The sequence below is a fragment of the Aphidius gifuensis genome, linkage group LG6 (assembly GCF_014905175.1).
Source record: "Aphidius gifuensis isolate YNYX2018 linkage group LG6, ASM1490517v1, whole genome shotgun sequence".
Taxonomy (NCBI): domain Eukaryota; kingdom Metazoa; phylum Arthropoda; class Insecta; order Hymenoptera; family Braconidae; genus Aphidius; species Aphidius gifuensis.
In genome coordinates this window covers 15196298-15217672 of record NC_057793.1, presented here as the reverse complement: position 1 = coordinate 15217672, position 21375 = coordinate 15196298, and the positions used below count along the sequence as shown (strand labels likewise).

Here is a 21375-nt window from a genome sequence, read left to right as displayed (position 1 = left end):
AGTTTAGACGTCACATCCGGTAACGGATTTGGGCAGGAATCCATTTTCTGTCAGTCTACATTGCGCCTTGCAGCGCCATGGTAATCGGTCGGTAAGCGTTACCATCAGGCGTTCTGTAGTATAGATGAATTTAAATGCGAGTATTTATATATTCATATTATTCATTATTATATATATATGCGCCGTTGTATATATTAATTAATATACAAGTATTTTATTTGTATTTATTAGTTATACTTGCATTTGTTAGACGGAGTAAAGTTCATATTGTACATATATACCTATACATGCATATGCAAGTATTTTTCATTTACAAGATTAATATACCTATTATTATTGTTTATATAAAATAATATTTCCTAAATTCAAAACATAATATTGAATTATTATATAATGATAATTTATTTATAATATTGACTAATTTTATGTTCAAAAAAAAGAGAAAAAGACATTGATGTGTTAGTTTGGAAGAGAAAATTATCATCAGGAGACCCGGTAGGGTCTCGCCTCAATTTTAGAACGGAAAAAATATATAGAACGAACGCAATCTCTCTACCGGGTATAAGTATTTTAAGTTTGTGCTCTGTGACGTCATAATTTCTAATTTATCAATTTGCAGTCTAACTATTGGCCGAAAAAAAAAATAAAAATAGTTTTACTATATATATCGATGACCCTCTTTCTAATAAGCCTACTTTCGATTTTTTCCAATAACTAATAAAAAAGATATCAACATCAGTAAAAGCCGAAAACAAAAACTTATTAAAAAATAAATTTCTCAGCTAAATGTCCTCGTTGCCCCCACTCTCGAGACGTTTCATGTCGTACATACGGATATGTGCATGTATGCATAGTTATCGATTTTTTTCTTGTCCGTGTGTGCAGTGCTTGTTCTTTTTTTTTTTAAATTCTCCCTTAGCTACATATAAGTATATATATATATATGTTTCAATTTTCGATTTATTTATATGCAAGAAGATTTTTTATTTCTTCTATATAATTAATATCGTTATTATTTCATCATTCATGGTTAAATGAAAATATGTAGAAGAATTGTACATGTGCGTGAACCTGGCCTGCATAAGTCCTAGAAAAATTATCTAGAATATCCTCATTAGAAGCGTCTTAATTTGTACCATTTTGCACCGCAATTGTTTTGATTTGTACCTTAAAATTAAAGAGTGGAGAAAGGGTTAAAACCGATTTTTATCTAGATGACTCAGGGGGAAAAAAAATTGCTACAGACGCAGAATAATTTGTACTAAAGCCCTGAATTTGTACATCAAAAATAACAACAAAAAAAAAAATTATTTACTCCAAAACGTTAATTAACAATTGAATATCTGCTTTAATTATTGAGGTACACATTCCATTCTAGCTCACGTTCTACTCTTTAAAATTAAAAATAAATTTTTTAAAAATATTTTCGAGGCACCATGCGATCGTTAATGAAAATTTTTAATCAACAATTGCATGGTGCCTTTAAAAATCAATATTTTCAAATAATTTTTTTTTGTTTTAAAGAGCAGACGTTAAGCTAATTTGTACCTCAATAATAATAATAAAAAAACATGTTACTCCAAAATTTCAATTTACAATACTTTGTTATTATTATTGAGGGTACAAAATTAGCCCACGTTCTGCTCTTCAAAATAAAGTAAAAATTATTCAAAAATATTGATTTTTAAAGGCGCCATGCAATTGTTAATCAAACACTTTTATTAACAATTGCATGGTGCCTCCAAAATTCAATATTTTAAAATAATTTATTTTTTATTTTAAAGAGCAAACGTGAGCTAACTTGTACCGTCAAGCCCTGAAAGAAATATTTCTCCGCCATTACTCCGGCTTTTTTTGGCATTACTCTGTTTTTGGCCCATTTCCCAAGAAATTACTCCGGCATGAAAAAAAAAAAAATTAGGCGCTTTTTTACGATAACGCTTGCGATACATGTTAATAATATTATAATAAAAAGTGCCTAATTTTTTTTTTTTTTTTTTTTTTTTTTATTCAGCAAATTATTCAACTTTATACTTTAAAATTCTGCTATTTTTTTTAATATTTTACTTCTTTTGATTATTAAAGCTATGATCAAAAAATAAACAGCTCATCTAAAGTTGAGGCTTCCAGGGACATCAATTGTAAATTTATGTTTTGTTTGTATTGTAATTGTACGATAATTTTACAATATAATTTATTTATACTTTTTTAATCAAAGTAGAAGAAAAATGGTATACTTGATAAATATTTATATTCAAAGTGTATTAAAAAAGGTGCTTTTTAGTTTAAAAAATAATTTTTGATTTAAACTAAAAAGTGCCTTATTTAATAAGTATAATGTATTACGTATGAAAAAACACAGTGATATTTAAAGTTTAAATATCGATATTATTAAAATTCAACTACATATGATATTTCATCTGTCGATATTTATTGATTTCCAATTATTCAAGGTCGTTTAGCATACTAAATGCGAAATACTGTTTGTAAAATATAATTTGGGAACTGAACTATCGAGGTGCTGTAATGTATAGGTACACGGCGTATAAGAGTGAAGTCGTATTAATATAAATAAAAATAAAAAAATATTAATAAAACAAATACAAATCTATTATATCGACACTTCCAGAGAATATTATCATAACCCAGATAACATGTTTTTATATTCGGTTTTTATAGAAAAGTTTCCCATAATTACGGGAAATATACGGAAAAAATTCCTACTAATGCGCAAAGTGGTTAAAAATAGAGTCGAAATATGGAAAAAACGGCTATTTATCGATTATATATCGTATAGTTTTTTAAATAACGATTAATTCTAAAAATTATTGATATCAACCAATGAAGCTCGTCAGGGAGAAAAAAATGTTTCGATAAAAATTTAGATAATAATTTATAAATTTCAATATATATATTTTTTTTGCAAATATAATAATAGCTAATGATGAAACTCTTCGAGTAAAAAAGAACGTCAAAATAAAAATTTCGATTCATTTAATTTTTTTTTTTTTTTTTAAACCACTAGATGTTTAACTGAGTCACTAGATTTTTTACTTAGCCGCTAGACTTTTTACTTAGTTTCCGTTGTAGCCAAATATATTTTTATCAGCTTAATTTTTCCCTCAGCTACATCTTTTACATAGCTAAATTTTTTCCTGAGCTAGATTTTTTACTTGGCTGCATTTTTTACTTAGCCGCTTGATCTTTCACTTAGTCTTAATTATAGCCAAACACACAATATTTTTACAATTTTACCGACTTTATATTTCCCACAGCTACATCTTCTCCTTAGCTAGATTTTTTCCTTAGCTAGATTTTTTACTTCGCTACATTTTTTACTTAGCCGCTTAATTTTTTACTTAGTCTCAATTATAGCTAAACACACAGTATCTACAAAATTTTACCAGCCTAATTTTTTCCCCAGCTTCATCTTTTCATTAGCTAAATTTTCCCTTAGCTATATTTTTTACTTAGTCTCAATTATAGCCAAACAAACAATACCTACATATTTTTACCAGCTGTTCGGAATATATTAAAAAATTTTATTTGAACTCTTTTTTCTACTTCATGTGTTTTATCAATCGTTATTATAAAATAAGGAACAAAAAATTTACTGAACAACAATAATTGTATGATTATTGTTGTTGACAATTATTGTTGTTCAGTAAATTTTTTGTTCCTTATTTTATAATAACGATTGATAAAACACATGAAGTAGAAAAAAGAGTTCAAATAAATAATAATATATTATTATTTTGTTTAATTACAACAACACGCCGAAGATGTTTACACATAATAAACCCGCAAGTCTAGATGGCTCACAAAATTTTTTTTTTTAAATATCGACGACCTCAGGTTAGAAATTGTGATCAGTCCGTTTACGGTCTACCAAAATTGTAGATCCAAATTTGCAAAAGATTAAATATTTAACCGCATACAAATCACATCGTTTAGTGTACGTCCTTGGAATTCAAAGCGTGGGCGGTATAAACTGTATACGGTTTACTGATTATTGCAAATCAAAATTTTTTTAGTTTAGATATTTAACCGTATACTAATTATACCGTGTGCGGTGTACACCATTGAAAATTAAACCGTGTGCGGTATGAACTGTATACAGTTGATTAACCATTAATTAGACCGTGTGCGGTGTACTTCATTAAAGATTAAACCGTGTACGGTATGAACTGTATACGGTTCGCTGATTATTGCAAATAAAATTTTTTTAACGTACACCGCACAATTTTTTTGAAGATCTCACAACGACATCTTTCATATTTTCAACCCTAGTGGAAATAGTTTGACGGATTATGTCATAATATGGCATAATATGACATAATCTGACAAAATATGACAAAATATGCCATATTCAGACAAAAATTCATGTGAGAATATGTCGGAATATGTCATATTCCGACAATAATTCATTTGCCAGAAAATGACATATTTCGTCATACTTTTTGATAATAATATTTTTTCAGAAAATAATATTTTCTTCTCGATCACGTCGTTGTTTTAATTATGTGACTTTGTCATTAAATTATTACGCAAGAAATTGTTTAAGTGATACCATTTACATTTCTTCTTGAACATCCCAGGTAGAAAAATATGTGTCGCGCCCGACTTAATAAAGTCGGAGGAAAGTCGGGATTTCAGTCGGGCCGACGTCGGACATTCTGTTAAATTCCCTTGAAGTAGAAAATTTAGAATATCGATTGCATTTTCCAAAAGAAACTAAATTGTTGATAGATAGACTATTTATGTTTGTAATTTGTTTTTAATCATTCTAATCATAAATATTTTTCCATAGATTAAGCATAATTTTTTGTTTTACTCGAATTAACATTAAAATGACAGCTTGAGGTTATAGTCGAGATTTTAGACGACATTTATTAGAAAACGGTTCTCATCCAATTACTGTATATTGAAAATACTAAGCCTACTGTTTTACCGGCAGGCTAGCGACGAGTAATTTTAAATATGCAACTTTAACAATCATGTTCATGTTTAGATCGGTTTGGATTAAAAACAACAAGTTTAATAAATGAAAAAATCGTCTTGAATATTGTATTAGAATATAATTACCGATTGTTTTGACATCTATATATTGTATTGTTGACTCAGGTATATTACTATTATGATTATTATCATTATCATGTAGGAAATAAGGTAGCTAACCATACTGCTTTTCCTTGAACATTTTTATTCATTTAATAAATAAAGTACATGTAAATTTATTTAACAAAAATAAAAATGTCCAAGGAAAAGATGTAGCTAAGGAATTAATGTGACTAAGGAATTATTTCCTTGAAACATAATTTTATAACCTCATTCTAGCTTTACTTTTCCTTAGCTACTGCTATTCCTTGGACATTTGTATTTTTAAGAAATAAATTTACATGTATTTTATTTATAAAATAAATAAAAAATGTCCAAGGAAAAGCAGTAGCTAAGGAAAAGATGCAGCTAAGGAATTAATGTGACTAAGGAATTATTTTTTACAAAATAAATAAAAAATGTCCAAGGAAAAGCAGTAGCTAAGGAAAAGATGTAGCTAAGGAATTAATGTGACTAAGGAATTCTTTCCTTAAAACATAATTCTTTGGCAACCTCAATTCCTTAGCTACTGCTTTTCCTTGGACATTTGTATTTTAAAAAAATAAATTTACATGTATTTTATTTATAAAATAAATAAAAAATGTCCAAGGAAGAGCAGTAGCTAAGGAAAAGATGTAGCTAAGGAATTAATGTGACTGAGAAATTATTTCCTTGAAACATAATTCTTTGGCAACCTCAATTCCTCAGCTACATCTTTTCCTTAGCTATTGCTTCTCGTTGGACATTTGTATTTTAAAAAAAAAAATTTACATGTATTTTATTTATAAAATAAATAAAAAATGTCCAAGGAAAAGCAGTAGCTAAGGAAAAGATGTAGCTAAGGAATTAATGTGACTAAGGAATTATTTCCTTAAAACATAATTCTTTGGCAACCTCAATTCCTTAGCTACATCTTTTCTTTAGCTACTGCTTTTTCTTAGACATTTGTATTTTTAAAAAATAAATTTACATGTACTTTATTTATAAAATAAATAAAAAATGTCCAAGGAAAAGTGAGATGAAGACTATGTGATTATTCCCTTGAAACATAATTCTTTGGCAACCTCAATTCCTTAGCTACATTTTTTCCTTAGCTACTGCTTTTCCTTGGACATTTTTTATTTATTTTATAAATAAAATACATGTAAATTTATTTTTTTAAAAATACAAATGTCCCAGAAAAAGCAGTAGCTAAGGAAAAGATGTAGCTAAGGAATTGAGGTTGCGAAAGAATTATGTTTCAAGGAAATAATTCCTTAGTCACATTAATTCCTTAGCTACATCTTTTCCTTAGCTACTGCTTTTCCTTGGACATTTTTATTTTTGTTAAATAAATTTACATGTACTTTATTCATTAAATGAATAAAAATGTTCAAGGAAAAGCAGTATGGTTAGCTACCTTATTTCCAACATGATAATGATAATAATCATAATAGTAATATACCAGAGTCAACAATACAATATATAGATGTTAAAACAATCGGTAATTATATTCTAATACAATATTCAAGACGATTTTTTCATTTATTAAACTTGTTGTTTTCAATCCAAACCGATCTAAACATGAACATGATTGTTAAAGTTGCATATTTAAAATTACTCGTCGCTAGCCTGCCGGTAAAACAGCAGGCTTAGTATTTTCGATATACAGTAATTGAATGAGAACCGTTTTCTCATAAATGTCGTCTAAAATCTCGACTGTAACCTCAAGCTGTCATTTTAATGTTAATTCGAGTAAAACAAAAAATTATGCTTAATCTATTAAAAAATATTTATGATTAGAATGATTAAAAACAAATTACAAACATAAACAGTCTATCTATCAACAATTTAGTTTCTTTGGGAAAATGCAATCGATATTCTAAATTTTTTACTTTAAGGGAATTTAACAGAATATCCGACGTCGGCCTGACTGAAATCCCGACTTTTCTCCGACTTAATAAGTCGGGACACTCAGTCGGCCGACAGTCGGGCCGACAGAAGTTTTCTACCTGGGATGGTTATTCGAAGTTTCTCGCATGTGGTCATTTCGCAACTAGTTCTTATATGCACGATACAGATCTATCATATTCATATTCAAAAAATATGACGATATAATAATAAAAAAATTTTAATAATCAATGTTTCTCGTAATAGTTTGAAAGAAGTAAAAATGAAAAATACGTAAATAATAATATGTTTAATAAATATCAAAAATTCCTCAGATGCCATAAAATGCCGCAAAAATTTGGCGGATTATGTCATATCATGGCATGATATGCTCTAAAAAATTGGCAGATTATGACATAATAGGCCATAAAATGCCATAAAAAAATGCCATAATATGACATAATCTTTAAAAAAAAATCTTGTTAGAATTTGTCGGAAGTCCAAATAACCTTAAAAATTTCGGCATTTTCTGAAAAATTCTGGGAAATAATAATGAGAGACGATGTCAGATTATGTCATATTATGCCATAATAAGCCATTATTTTCCTGTCATTTTATGGCATATTATGATATAATCCGCCAAATTATTCTCACCAGGGAAGATAAACAAACGAGTATGTACTCGAACGTACAAACGGACCCATTTGACATACGGGTACTATATCATTTGTTCTATTCACACCAGTACACTCACAAACTGAAACCGCACCGAAAATATACTGAACTATGCGGACCTGTTTATAACAAATACTTCACGTATCTATACATCAAACAAATTTCATTAATATCAAACACTTATGTTGTACTGGATAGGACGACTTCTTGTTGAAGCTATTAATCATCAAGTAAAGCATACACATTTGTTGATGTTATTGCTGGTGTTATTATTCCTATATTGGTATACAATATATTCCTCTTGATGGAATATTACAATTATCCAATGACACCACAAATATATAGCTAGAATTTTCTTTAACAAATGTACACTGTAATTGTGAACAGCAAGTATTTTTTCAGTTTTTTAACCGATTGTTTAGACCATATATTATCATTTTCTAATGGCATGATATCGAAACAACACTTGACAGCTTGTCTTGGTTAAACCATAAATTTAGCATTAACTTTTATCAGTTGATTTTTTGAAACAGCACATTCTTTACCAAAAGCAATGTATTTAACAATATAACGATTTGCGACATTCAACTTGACTATGTCAGCACCATCTCTCTTATATACTGTATCAAATGGTGTACCCGTTCTTAAATTTGATATATTTGGTGGTGTTTTATTGACATGAGCAAGTTACAGTTAATTCACCATTCGTCTAAATTATTGTTCTGATGTCAATGCTTAAACACAAAATATCATAGGGTTATCATACGAGCTTATAAATATTATTTCTGTACTGAACCCTAAATCCTATTTCTTTCCCGACTTTTGCTAAATTTATATTGTAATAATAATTATTATTCTTCTTAATCGGCTAGCCTGTTCCCACTCTTGCAAAGAGAGGAGAAGGACCATGCCGATGGAGTAGGAAAAGTGACTATATACAGAGAGCTCTCTCTCTGGCTAGTCAGTTAAGGGAGTTTTAGCTTGAGCACCGAGACAGTTTTTAGGACAGACCTTGCTACAGACTTGTCAACTTGACTTTTCGGCTAAATAGCTATGTTGAGAGTTCGTTTAGGTCGTTCTATAGTTCAATTCCAGTGTTAGCCTCATCAAGTCGATCTACCAGCTTTGAGCTGAGATTGACTTGAGAGATTAACATTCGGATGAATTCTCCATGTTACGTGAATCTCGTGAGTATTTTCCACCTTTTGGCTGGAGGCTCACGAGATGTCACAACCCAAAAATTAGTATATAAGTTGTAGTAGTTTTAAGGAATAATTGAATAAATAACCACTTTATTATTTTATTACATAAAATACGCTAAATTTTGTCAATTATTTAGTATATTATAGGCAATTTCAGGTTAGTTAGTATACTAAATAATTGACAAAACTATAGTTATAATTTCACGATGAATTCTGAGTCTTTACCCGACCCTATCTACCACAACCAGCACACTGAGCGATTCCTGGGTGTCCTCGTAGGCCTTTTAATCGTTTATTTCATTGGGGTTACCTGTATTTTAGTTGTTTTTTCTGATTTTGTAAAGTAAGAAAACTAAGTGAGGTCGTAAACTTTTAATTGAGCCTTTTGTTGATTTTAGCGAAGAAAATCAACCCCCAATAAATAATATTTTAAGTGTGTCATATGGAGGAAGGGTGACATTCGGCACTAGCCCAAGCAAGTACGTGCATTTTTACTCAAATGAAAATTTCATGTTACAATATCAAGTGAAAAATAATCATTTGTTGATGTAATTGCTTGTGTTATTATTCGTTTCGATGGAATATTACGAGTTTTCAAAATACAAACTATTAAGGCCAAAGTGGGTTGCTCACTAATTGAGATTGGGAACCAACAGCTCTACCCAATAGTGACCCAACTCGTAGGTGTTACGCATGGCCTTCATTGGGTACTGAATTAGAGTAAGGATTAGTACTGATCTATTTTCCCAAACGTTCCCTGACTTTTTTTCAAATTTTACCCAACTGTTCCCCAACTATCAAAAACAATTAGTTTTATTAAATGTTTCTGAAAAAATATACACATTTTTCATGATAATGATTATATGAATAAATTTTATTTTATATAGATATTTTTTTTTTATTACTCTTTGTTACTCGGCGATTCATTTCTTGATATATTTTCTTTTTCCCAGTCTCTTACATTATATAAAACTGATTTAATTCAGTTTGAAATCTGGATTTCTAATGGTACATCATCAGTATCAAATGTTTAAAGCTGCAAATTAAATCATTAGAATTGGTTAAGTCAAAATTTTAAATTTTTTATTTATCAATTTGTTTTTTAATTTATTTTTTGAATGAATTATTGTTAAATTTTAACTCATTTCATACCTTTCAAACACTCGTAAAGTTTTGTTTTGGCGAAAGAAAGCTTCCCTTTACTTTCAATTACAGGTGAAATTTGTTCTGCAAAGCCTTCCTTCATAATTTTTCGAAATACATTTTCTATATTTCTACTTTTCACAAGCTTATGATCAATGCAGCGGTAAATGTCGTTTTTCTAAAAAAAAAATAAAATATTCGAGAATTAGTTAATATTGTATTAATTAAAAAACATAAGTTATTTTGATTCTCTTAATTTAGCATTACTTCGAAATATTTATCATTTTTTGAGTTATTTTCTAATCAAAGGAAACCTTGTGATGTTTCACATGCAAATTCAATTAGAATTTCTTCACCAAGACTGGATTTTGTGTTCAACAAAGGACCTGTATTTATTAAAGATTTATCAGGATAAATATTAAATGCTGTTTCAATACGTTGCAGTGTTATGTTTTCGTTCATATTTTGTTTTCAAAGTAATTGTATTTCTGTTTTTAAGCTGTCATATATTTTCCTTAAGGTGACATGAAACCCGATCTTGCCTTATCTCGGGGTGCCGCGTGCCCTATCTATAAGTCCCCAGTGGAAAGACGATTATTACCGATCGGTTAAGAGACAACTTAAGATCTAATGCAATAGCAATTCCTTTTTTTTCTTTTCTTTTATTGTGAATAAACATTATTGTTTACAATGAATTAACAGAATTATTATCTGTTATTATTAACAACAATATAATAAAAAAGCATATGAATTTTGCCTATATGCGGCAAGTGTCTAATAATTGATTATTATTAATTAATTAAATTAATTATTAATATTATTATATTAATATATTGAATCTCTGATTATTTTTCGAATCCAAAATTTGCAAGACACAAAATTCTGTGTTTTCCACAGTTATTATTGATGAACAATAATTACATTGAGCCATTGATTCTTTTTCGAATCTTTAATTTACCAGATACTAAATTCGGTGTTTTCCACAGTTATTATTTATTAATAAAAATTATATTAAGACATTGATTCATTAATTCTATTTTTCGAATCTCAAGGTGACATGAAACCCGATTCTGCCTTATCTCGGGGTGCCGCGCGCTCCATCTATAAGTCCCCAGTTGCATTACTAGAACCCTATACTTCGATCGGAAAGACGATTATTACCGATCGGTTAAGAGACAACTTAAGATCTAATGAAAAAGCGCTTACCAGACACTACATTCTGTGTTTTCCACAGTTATTATTTATTGATAATAATTAAATTAATATATTAATTCATTGATTCTATCTCGAATATCAAATATTACGACAAACAGTTATTTTTAAGTAATAATTATAATTATTACATTCTTCAATTGTTCCATTACATACATCATTTTCTTACTGGAATAAATATTAAAACCACTCGATATATGTCCAACTGAACCAATTATTAACTATGAATAGTTTTGAAATTTTTTTTTTTGAATTACCGACTAAAAAAATTTTCGAATTTTAAAAGAAAAAAAGTTGGATGCCCTTGGTAACAGCTAAGACAATATACCAGTAAATTTTTAGAATTTTTGTACAAGTAGTTTTTGAAAAAAGTTGTTTTAAAAATTTTTTAAAAATTATTGACTTCCAATAAAATTTTCGAATTTTGAAAAAAAAAAGTTGGATGCCCTTGGTGACAGTTAAGACAAAATTCCAGTAAATTTTTAGAATTATTGTACACGTAATTTTTGATAGAAGTTGTTTCGAAAATTTTTCCAATGAAGGAATTGATTTTTCTTCATGTAATTTAATTTCTAATCATTTGTTATGATGTATACATGAATTTTTAGTTATATTTTTAATATTATCAGTACAATTATTACAACTTTGCATTTTTCAACATACCTCTTCCAATTTATTGTGAGTTCAACTAATCCATCCAATACCTTGTGTTTAAATGTATAAATGAAATTTCTATTATCAATTGTTATAATGAATATATTTTCCAAATTGATCAATACAATCTGACAATTCATATATTCCCACAACATAACCAATAACATATCAAGTATTTTTTGTTAATTTTTTGTTAACCTATGACATTACTGATCCATTTATAGTATCATTTAATTTATCTATTTATGTAATTCATTTGATTTATTGATATTTTAAATGATAATTTTTTATCTTTTCAATGTTGTATATGCTGTTGTTGATGAACTGATAATTGAATAACAACACGTTGACACCAAATACAATAACACAATAATAATGACTCTTCAGGTTGATTTAATTGTTGCATTAGGTTGATGTTTTAAATATATACTCCAATGACACTTTTTTTATTGCTAAATTTTTATTTTATATTAAGGAATTATTGCATTCAATTGTTTAGTATTATATTAGAGAAGTATAAGGATGTATTTCTATTGGTGCAGCATTGTGTCAGTTACACCGTTACACAGCCATCTTGACAGGTTGAAAAGAGACAGAAAGCACAATTACCCAATCACGCATGTGCGAAAAAATTAAACTCATTGTGGTAATTTCTCATTTTTACTCAACTTTTCCTTTTCATAATTCGAAAATTTTTCTGAACGTCAATTTAAAAAAAAAACTTAAAAATTTATGTGTAGTAAATATGGTGTTTGAAAACTGGGACTATTGTTATAATAATTTATACCAGTTATTTCTCGTGAATTTTGCTTCAGCAATTTTTTTTGTTGTTTCAATACATCAGTCGATAAATTTGCTTTTTTCGACAGAATACTTATCATTATTATTTCCATCATTACAAAAACGATTGTCATTATCATGTGTATCATCATCATCATAATATTGAATCTTAAAACAACTATAAAAGGAAATATGTATTTATGAAATGAGAGAAAGATCAGAAAATAAACAATTGAAAAATGAAGTATTGAAAGTATTGATTCATAATCAACAAATCCATTTGAAATTTCATAAGATGATGTATTGATAGTTGATGACATATTTCTATTGACAGTTCATTGTTGACTAAAAACCAATTGTCGCCGATTCATTCGGTACCTTTGCACTCATGAACGTGATTGTTCTCTTATTTTTTCGACACGATTATTACATACATTCATTTTAACAATTTTATTTTATATATTAATTTGTTCAACACAAATGAATAAGAATAAATACAAATTTTCAACAGCATTACCAAATATAAACACAATGGACAATCACAGACTGAACATTAAAAAATACTGGTGGCTAAAAGAAGCCTAACACATCAAGCAACTTGAAAACAGGCTGCTAAAATATCACACAAAAATGTTTCCAACATTGTAAACCATTAATAAAATTTCCACATATACAAGCAGTGAACACAACAAAATAGACATCAACAAATCATCCATCAGAGATAAAATAATCAGTCTGAATTCGAGTTGCCTGGACCCACCAAACCATATCTTCAACATGATCCCTCCCACTGTGAATATTGTATAGTCCTTTTTTAAAGTTTTTTCTAATCCTAATTTAAACTAAAATAAAATGTAATTTAATTTTGAACAGAAATAAACTTTTTTTTTTAAAAAAATCCTTGAATGCCCAAGGTTCTTAAATCAGTGCGACTTTGGTATGCTCGGTAACTTCTTATCTTAGGCTTAAGCAACGCCGTAGCCTGTGAGCTACGGTGCAGGTTAATTTTAACGAAAGGGATACTTACTACCATTAGGTTGCCTTCTCCCTTTTCGTCGTCGCAGTCTTAGAGCCTTCGCCGGTCTTTTTGCCCAGCACCTGGAAAGATAACGGGCTTAGCCAGTAGAAAGGTCTCATACCCAGCTTGTCCCACACTTTAGCTTGACCGGGCTATTGCCAGACAACTCGAGCGATGGGTACGCCACTTTCCCTACGACAGGATTACTTGTTGGTCTGATCACTCCCCTCCGCCCTTCACGAAGGAGCTCCTAACCTAATAAGTGCCCTTCCCCGGTATAGCCCATCAAATCATCGAGATACTCAAGCTCTCCCACCTACGTCAAGGTCATGTAATTCATAGAGAGAGTTTGTTATTGATATATATTTACTCGTGTCGTATTATTATTATGATTATTATTATTATTATTATTATTATTATTATTATTATTATTATTATTATTATTGTTGTTGTTGTTGTTGTTGTTTCAGCTATACTCAATTCTTTATGTAAAGAGTTTTTGTCAGTGAATGTCTCAGCAATACTCTATCTCATGAACTACGAGCAGTATGGACGTAGTACAGCAAGTGCTCAATACTTCTTACAGTTAGCTGGATATCTTGGTATTCCAGTTATTGCATGGAACGCCGACAACTCCGGTCTAGAAAGGGTAAGAATATTTTCTTCCGAAAAATACAATGTTTGAACAGTTCGTTCGTGGTACGATCTGAGACTTCGAATAGAAAATATTTAAAAGTCTTTAAAAAGTTATTAAAGGGAAACAACACCATTGAAATACTTACTTCACAAAAACTATAAAATCTCCGTAAATAATGACTTTATTCGCATAAAATTTCAAAATCCAATATAAAATTGCATGGCCGAAGGCATGGTTCTTCCCAAAATTGTTATTAACAAAAAAAATTATTAAGAAATAGCCTCTTCCGGCAAAATTTAAGTAAAAACGAAATCCAACGCTTTCATTCAAGAATAAGTTCTTTTACTTAAAAATCTGCAGCAGTACTTATAATAATGTAGCCAAAGGCGTGGTTCTTCCGAAAATTGAAAATTATTCAAATAAATATAGACTTTTTTTTTTTTATAAGTACACTGAGAAAAATTTTAGATTTTGCCGGTAAAAAATTTTCTTGGATGAAGAAATATGAAATTAACCGTGAACCACTTCATTCAAGAAAATGTCGATTTGATCAAAAAGAATGCCGTGTGTGAGTCATAAAAAGCTTTAGTTAATTGAAAAAAAAAAAAAATTCATTTAATTATATTTTTGAATGTATCAACGCTATTTCCAATTTCGACAAACTACAATTATTTAGTATGAAGAAATTTTCATTTGTGATAAAAATATTTTTGTGAAATAGAGAAAAGAAATAAACAATGGAATCTTATTGTTCTTCAATTCACATCAGTTTTTCTCAATTTGAGAAAAATTTGTATTGAACCATTCTACAAAAGTTTTTAAAATATTGAAAAATTAAGGATTTCAAGAACAATTTATATGAAATTTAGAAGATTAATATTTTCATGCAAATAAGTTAGTTTTAATTTTAATTATTTAAATTTTAGTTTTGTACATAATGAGCTTTACGAGTGCTGTCAAAATGTCGATTAACGAAAAAACATTCTTTCATAGAAGCAATTTTGTCTTTTTTGTCCGGAAAATATTATCGATTAAAACAGATCAGTTTGTTTCGGAAAGACTGGTAAAAAGCTCAAATAATAAAAATTTACTTAAGTCAGAAAAATTATTGTTGCCATACGATACAATTTGTATTTAAATAAAAAAATAATCACTCAATCATATCAAATATTGATTGAAAGAATAAATGAATAAATTCAATGGAGCCAGGAATAAATAACTTGGAAAATTATGTCGTGTAATCAGAATATTTAAATGGTCAATAGCAAAAATAAAGGTTCTAGAAAAACTCATAAAAGTTCTGCAGAAATAATTATAATCTCAAATGAAGAAAAAATTAGTATATCAAGATAAAAGAGAATCTTATTCTAAGAAAATCATTTATTGGAAAATTCAGAGATGTGAATATAAATATGAATGAAATCATGATTTTCTTAATTTAAGAAAAAAAAAATTTCATCTTGACGCAAAATGTTCCGATCAATTGGAATGTAGAGAGTTTCTAAGATAAGAATATAGAGCCATCTCATTTCTATTTCATTTGTGAATGAATGCATTAAGATTCAAAACTTTTATATTTCATAACTTTCAATAATAAACTGTACATGCACTTGAAAATTCTCGAGTAGGAAAAAAATTTTCTTCAATGAAGATTTCAATATGTATAATCCATGCAATATTTGATACAATAAATTTTATGATAAAAATTATCGATGGTTAAACTAGATCAATTTATTTTGAATGAATTGCAAAGAAGCTACAATTAAACGATTTAAAATTGGAACGAAAAAACATTGCGTAAATAGTATTTAATTTTTTTTTTAAAGAATAACAAAATCACTTAATTAAAGTAAACTCAATTTGGATATTGAAGAAAAAAAAAGTCAAAAGAATCAAGCAACGAATTGCTTGAAAAATTCTCGCGTCGAACCGAAATATTTTGAAAATCTATGAATAAAAAATATTTCTAAAAAAAACCTATGAAAGGTCCATAAGAAAAATTATAATCTCAAATTAAGAAAAAGTTGGTCGATCAGAATAAATTTAATTGTTTTTCAAGGACCGTAGAAAAGGTTGCTTTCTCAAATTGAGAAAAATATTTATTCAATAAATTATCATTTTAATTGAATTTAAATCAATTTTTTTTAATCAAGATTATTATCATCATTCATGATGATTATGAATTTTTAAATTAAGATTTATAAATCCGAATAAACGGAAATGAAATCTTTTTGATTGATAATAAATCAAAAAGTAGATGGATAGTATGTGGAAGTACATTTCCCATAGCATGTATTGTACATGATGGTGGTGACCAAAAACCTCAAAGCATACTTGATGATGATAACTCGTAAAAATAGTATATACTTTAATCTTCCGAGATAGCAGTAGCTGAATTGAAAAAAAAAAGTGTCGAAACGCCATCTGTGAGACAGAAATACGAATTAAATAATATAATTTTTATCTCAATTCAAGAAAAAAATAGACAGAATACAAATGTGTTCGTGTAGTATGAAACGGAAAACAATGAGGGAAACAGTAGTTCAAATCAGCTGACTCTAGCAACATGGAAAAAAAAGATGCCAAAATGCCATCTATGAGATTAAAATACAAGTTAAAAATTATGTGTCGTTGTATATTGAGAAAAAAAAAATGAAATAGAGTTTCGTTGACGTAAAACGAAAGGAAAAAAAAAAAGAGCTAAAAAGTAAATTGTTTTGAGCGAGAAATATTATTAATAATTTTACCCTTTGATATTTTCACAAAATTAAAAAATAACTTGATAAAAGTCGTCATTATCTCAATTGGAGAAAATAAGCACTCTTCTGAAGCAAGAAATTGATAGAATATTTTCCAAGATTGCACTAAACAAAAAAAATCTTGATTCAAGAAAATTAAAGTAAACCATAAAACAGGTTGATTCAAGAAAATGTCGATATAATCAAAAAAAATAATGTGTGTGGGTAATATGAAATTTTAGTTAATTGTAATCTCCATGTCATTTGATTGAGATAAAAATTTTCTCGATTTGAGAAAAAATAAATTTAATTCGCACTCAATATGTACTTAATCAAAAATCTTATGTTGTTTGACTAAAATGTTTACTAATGAATGACAGATTATTTGACGACAGTGATGAAATTTTGTGGAAGGAAATAAAATCTCGAATGAAGAAAAAATTAGTATATCGAAAAAAGTTTTATGCGAATAAAACGATTCATTTCTCAATTTAAGAAAATAAATGTAAGGAAAGAAACGTATCAAAGGCGCGTATTAGATGCTTGAAGCCCTGGGTTTTTTAAGATAACCTAGATATGACAAACATATTCCATTACTTGTTTAAGTATTGTTTAAAACAATTATTTATCTGACTGCATCCTTCCGTAACAACATTAATTTCTTAGCTACATCTTTTCATCAGCTACTGCTTGTCCTAAATATTGCACATCAATTTCTGAGCATTTTTTTTGGATTTGTAATTCATTTTGGTTCCTTTTGATGATAGTTCCAAGTTTTACAGCAAGAGGGAGATGTTTTATACAAATGGATGAAACTAAGGATGTTTAAAAAATTATGTTTTATACATGTCCATCCCTGCATTCGTATTCACAGGGCAAATTTTATACAATTTAGGGCTTTTTTTTACCGTTGATGGCGCTTGTAAAATTTTTTTTATATAGATTTCATATACAAAAGTTTCACAAGCGCCGCCAGTGGAAGAAAAGAGCCCTAAATTGTAATGCCCTGTAAAATGTGAATACGGGTGCTGTATATGGAGACGTTCCAAAAATCACTCGGAAACCCGGAAGTTCAAGATTGTGATCATAGAAAATTTTTGATATTTTGTTGTGGTAGACATGATTGTTTGTTCATGTATTTTTATAGGCACAAATCAATGAATTATTATTGTTCAATTATTAATAATAATTATAAAAATACTTTTCACAACTGTAATAAGTAACAAAAGTAAATGGCATATGCAATATGGCTGTTTTTGTTGTTTACAATATCTACAGTAACCTCTAGTTACTTTTAAGTTTATATTATCACTATATTTTTTTGTCTACTGCGCCGCTTCCGGGGTTTCCGAGTGATTTTTGGAACGTCCCCTATAATATTCGTAGATGATCAAGATGATCAATCAGCGCATGCGTAAGAATACCGTTGTACATAAATATATAAATAACAACCAATTTTATAAGCATGACCTTTGTAAATTTTATAAATATATCATTTATTTGATTAATTTATAACCTAATTTCATTATGCAAACACTCATGAATGATAAATAATTTTATCAACAAACAAAACAATCTGGCTGACACATTGAAAAAATAAAAAGTTTATTTTAGATTGTTTTGAATTTTTCCGCTAGAGGAAAATGTTCCATATACAAACGGATAAAATATAAGCTTATAAAAAATAAATTAATCAACAAATAAAAAAATATATAGGAATGAAACATTAATTGTATATCGTTGCATTATTGGAAGAAGGGCGTTAGTGCCATTTTCAAGAATTTTTTTTTTTTATCAACGGAAAAAAGGCGTAAATGGAAATTTATCAATTTTTAGGTGTTTCATTTAATTTCAAAGTTTGAAAAAAAAGAAAAGAGGGCGTATAGCAACCTTTAATAGAGGATAAAGGGCTTATGTCCAAGGACTTACGCTTTTTTTCATATGATCAAAATAATTTTTAATTAAAGATAAAGTCAATTCCAATTTTATTCATTTCATGGTAGGGTTTTTTATATTATTAATTATTTATCGACAATTATAAAAAAAAAAAATATAAAAATAAACACAAATAGTAAGTTACATAACTATTCAAATTAGTTTTTCTTTATTATATTTTTCCATCAAAAATATAAAATGAGAAAATAAATATTTATTATATTTATTAATTATAAATACATTATTTTATTATTCTCAACACGAACATTGTTTTTTTAATCTTAAAAAGCATCTATTACCCATTTTTTGCCATCTGACAGTGTAGTTATTTTTCGAGGTTTATAATCATTTAAATTTTCTTGTAATATCGTACCTAAATCATTTGTATCTTCAACTAGAAAACTTTGTAAATGACGATCATATTTTTTTGTTATTAAATTTTTGAAAAAAAACCGAATTCTTTCATCTTCTTCAATGGCTAGATCTATAATTTTTCCAAACCTTTGAATGAGTTTTTCGTCCGTGCTCAACAGTATGCATTGATTTCTTTCATATCGAGCACCGTAAATACTCGCCCATTGTGTAAAAATTCTTTTTTTTGGTGCTATTTCAAGTGTTAAATTTTGGACGTGGATATAATTATCACAAGTGTCATTTTTGATCAATTCCGGTCCCCACTTCAATCTGGTTGATAAAATTTGATCATCAGCCATATGTTCAGCGAGAATAAATTGATTTTTAGGAACAATTGTCTTAGGTGGATTTACACGTGATTTAGTCGCATCAGCAATATTCTTTAACACTTGGTGTTTAGACTCGAACCTTCTAGTTGAATAATATTCTGGAGGACCCAGGGATATTATCATATCAACGTAGTGGGTCAAAACATGGAATTTGTACTTAATATCATCATTAGTAATTTTATTATATTGTTTGATTAAATCCTGTATCAATTTTTTAAGCTTGGATAATTTTTTCTCATCAAAACTCGAACCTTCAATTATTAATAAAATTTCTCTTAATGATAAATACATTTTCCAAAAAGTATTTGTTTTTGGTACATGGAAACCTACATAAAAAGGCAAATATTGCATGAGTGTTTTCATTTCTGACATTGTCAATTTAACATATTTCATATCAATATGACACTGCCGAATAATAGGAATATTTGCGTTTACGTTTGGAATACAATCAATCATACCAATTTGTTCGTTAAGATGAGATAGAGTGTAATGTTTTTCTTTTACACCATGACTTATCACTTCCCCTATGACGTAACGACAAATCCCTTCATAAAAATCATGGTCTAAATCAGAACACATATTTAAACACACGTGATATGAAGAAAGTCTATTAAAAATACACTCTTCAGTTATGCCAAAAGTTAATTGTTGTAGGTGCTCTTGATAATTTTCTTTTGTTCTTAGTAATTCATAATTAACAACTTTTAACGATTTTCTTTCATCAATATTCGCTATACAGAAACGACAACAATATTGTGCAATAAAAGACTTTTTAAAACCCAGTAGAGCGTTCAGGCCCATATGGTCTCCTGCAATCGTTAATAATACAAAATAAACTTGTTCTTCTTTGCCATTTATATTGAGTGTAATTCCTGTATTTTCAAGATGTTCTAGCTCCTCAATAATATTATTGAAAAATGACAAGTTGTCAAGATTATGATGCTCTGTCGCATTATGGAGCTGTGCTAGCAATATGTTTGGTAATGAGTTTTTGTATTTATCTGGAATACACATCAAAGAATAATATACTCCACATTGTTTTGCAGTATTTCTCCGTGACCCAATACAATTATTTATTTCAAAATCATCTACAAATAGTTGTAGCGGAAGTACAGTTTTATCACCAAAATTTGATTTAATATTTTTCCAAGTAGTTCCGTTCATTGGAGAAATAATTTCCAATGCATCCTCACACTGAACTGTTTGCTGAATTATTGCATCATACACTCCTGGAATTGATAGATATTTTGATAAAACGTGAGTCATGGGAACACTTTCAAAAGTAATTTCACGTATAACCAAATCTTTGACATCTTTTTTTTTTCTTGGAGCGAGACGAGAATCAAGGTGTATTGTTTTGGATGGAATGAACCAATCTGTTTCTTTTACATTTTTATTCACTTTCCAATCCGTATTGTACTTTTCAAAATTTCGATTAACTATTGTTGATACTAATGAAGCATTTTCATGGCAAAGACAAGTTGGTTGTAATGTTTTTAGAATTTCAGCTACTATTATTGTTGTTGTCGCTTGTACATCTCTTATCACTTTTATTGCCGTAGCTCGGCATAAATTAGCCTTACTGTACAACTTTAAAGTAAAATCTTCTAAAGTTTTAGCTATCACTTCATTAACTTGATCATAATTTAATTCAAGTGTGGAAGGTTTTACT

The 21375-nt window shown here is 28.5% G+C and overlaps 1 protein-coding gene across 9 annotated transcripts in view; it reads left to right on the top strand.

Moving 5' to 3' along the window:
* Nucleotides 1–21375, top strand: part of LOC122859542 (glutamate receptor ionotropic, NMDA 2B) — a 414324-nt gene that overhangs the window by 86745 nt on the left and 306204 nt on the right. For 8 of the 9 annotated variants that reach the window (XR_006374357.1, XM_044163202.1, XM_044163197.1 and 5 more), the window contains exon 4: nt 14121–14299. The exons of the other annotated variant lie outside the window; for it this stretch is intronic. Coding sequence is in view for 7 of the 8 variants with exons in the window: in XM_044163202.1 (XP_044019137.1) it covers nt 14121–14299 (179 nt within the window). In the remaining variant the exon portion in view is untranslated. The remainder of the gene's footprint in view (nt 1–14120; nt 14300–21375) is intronic. 9 annotated transcript variants of the gene reach the window in all.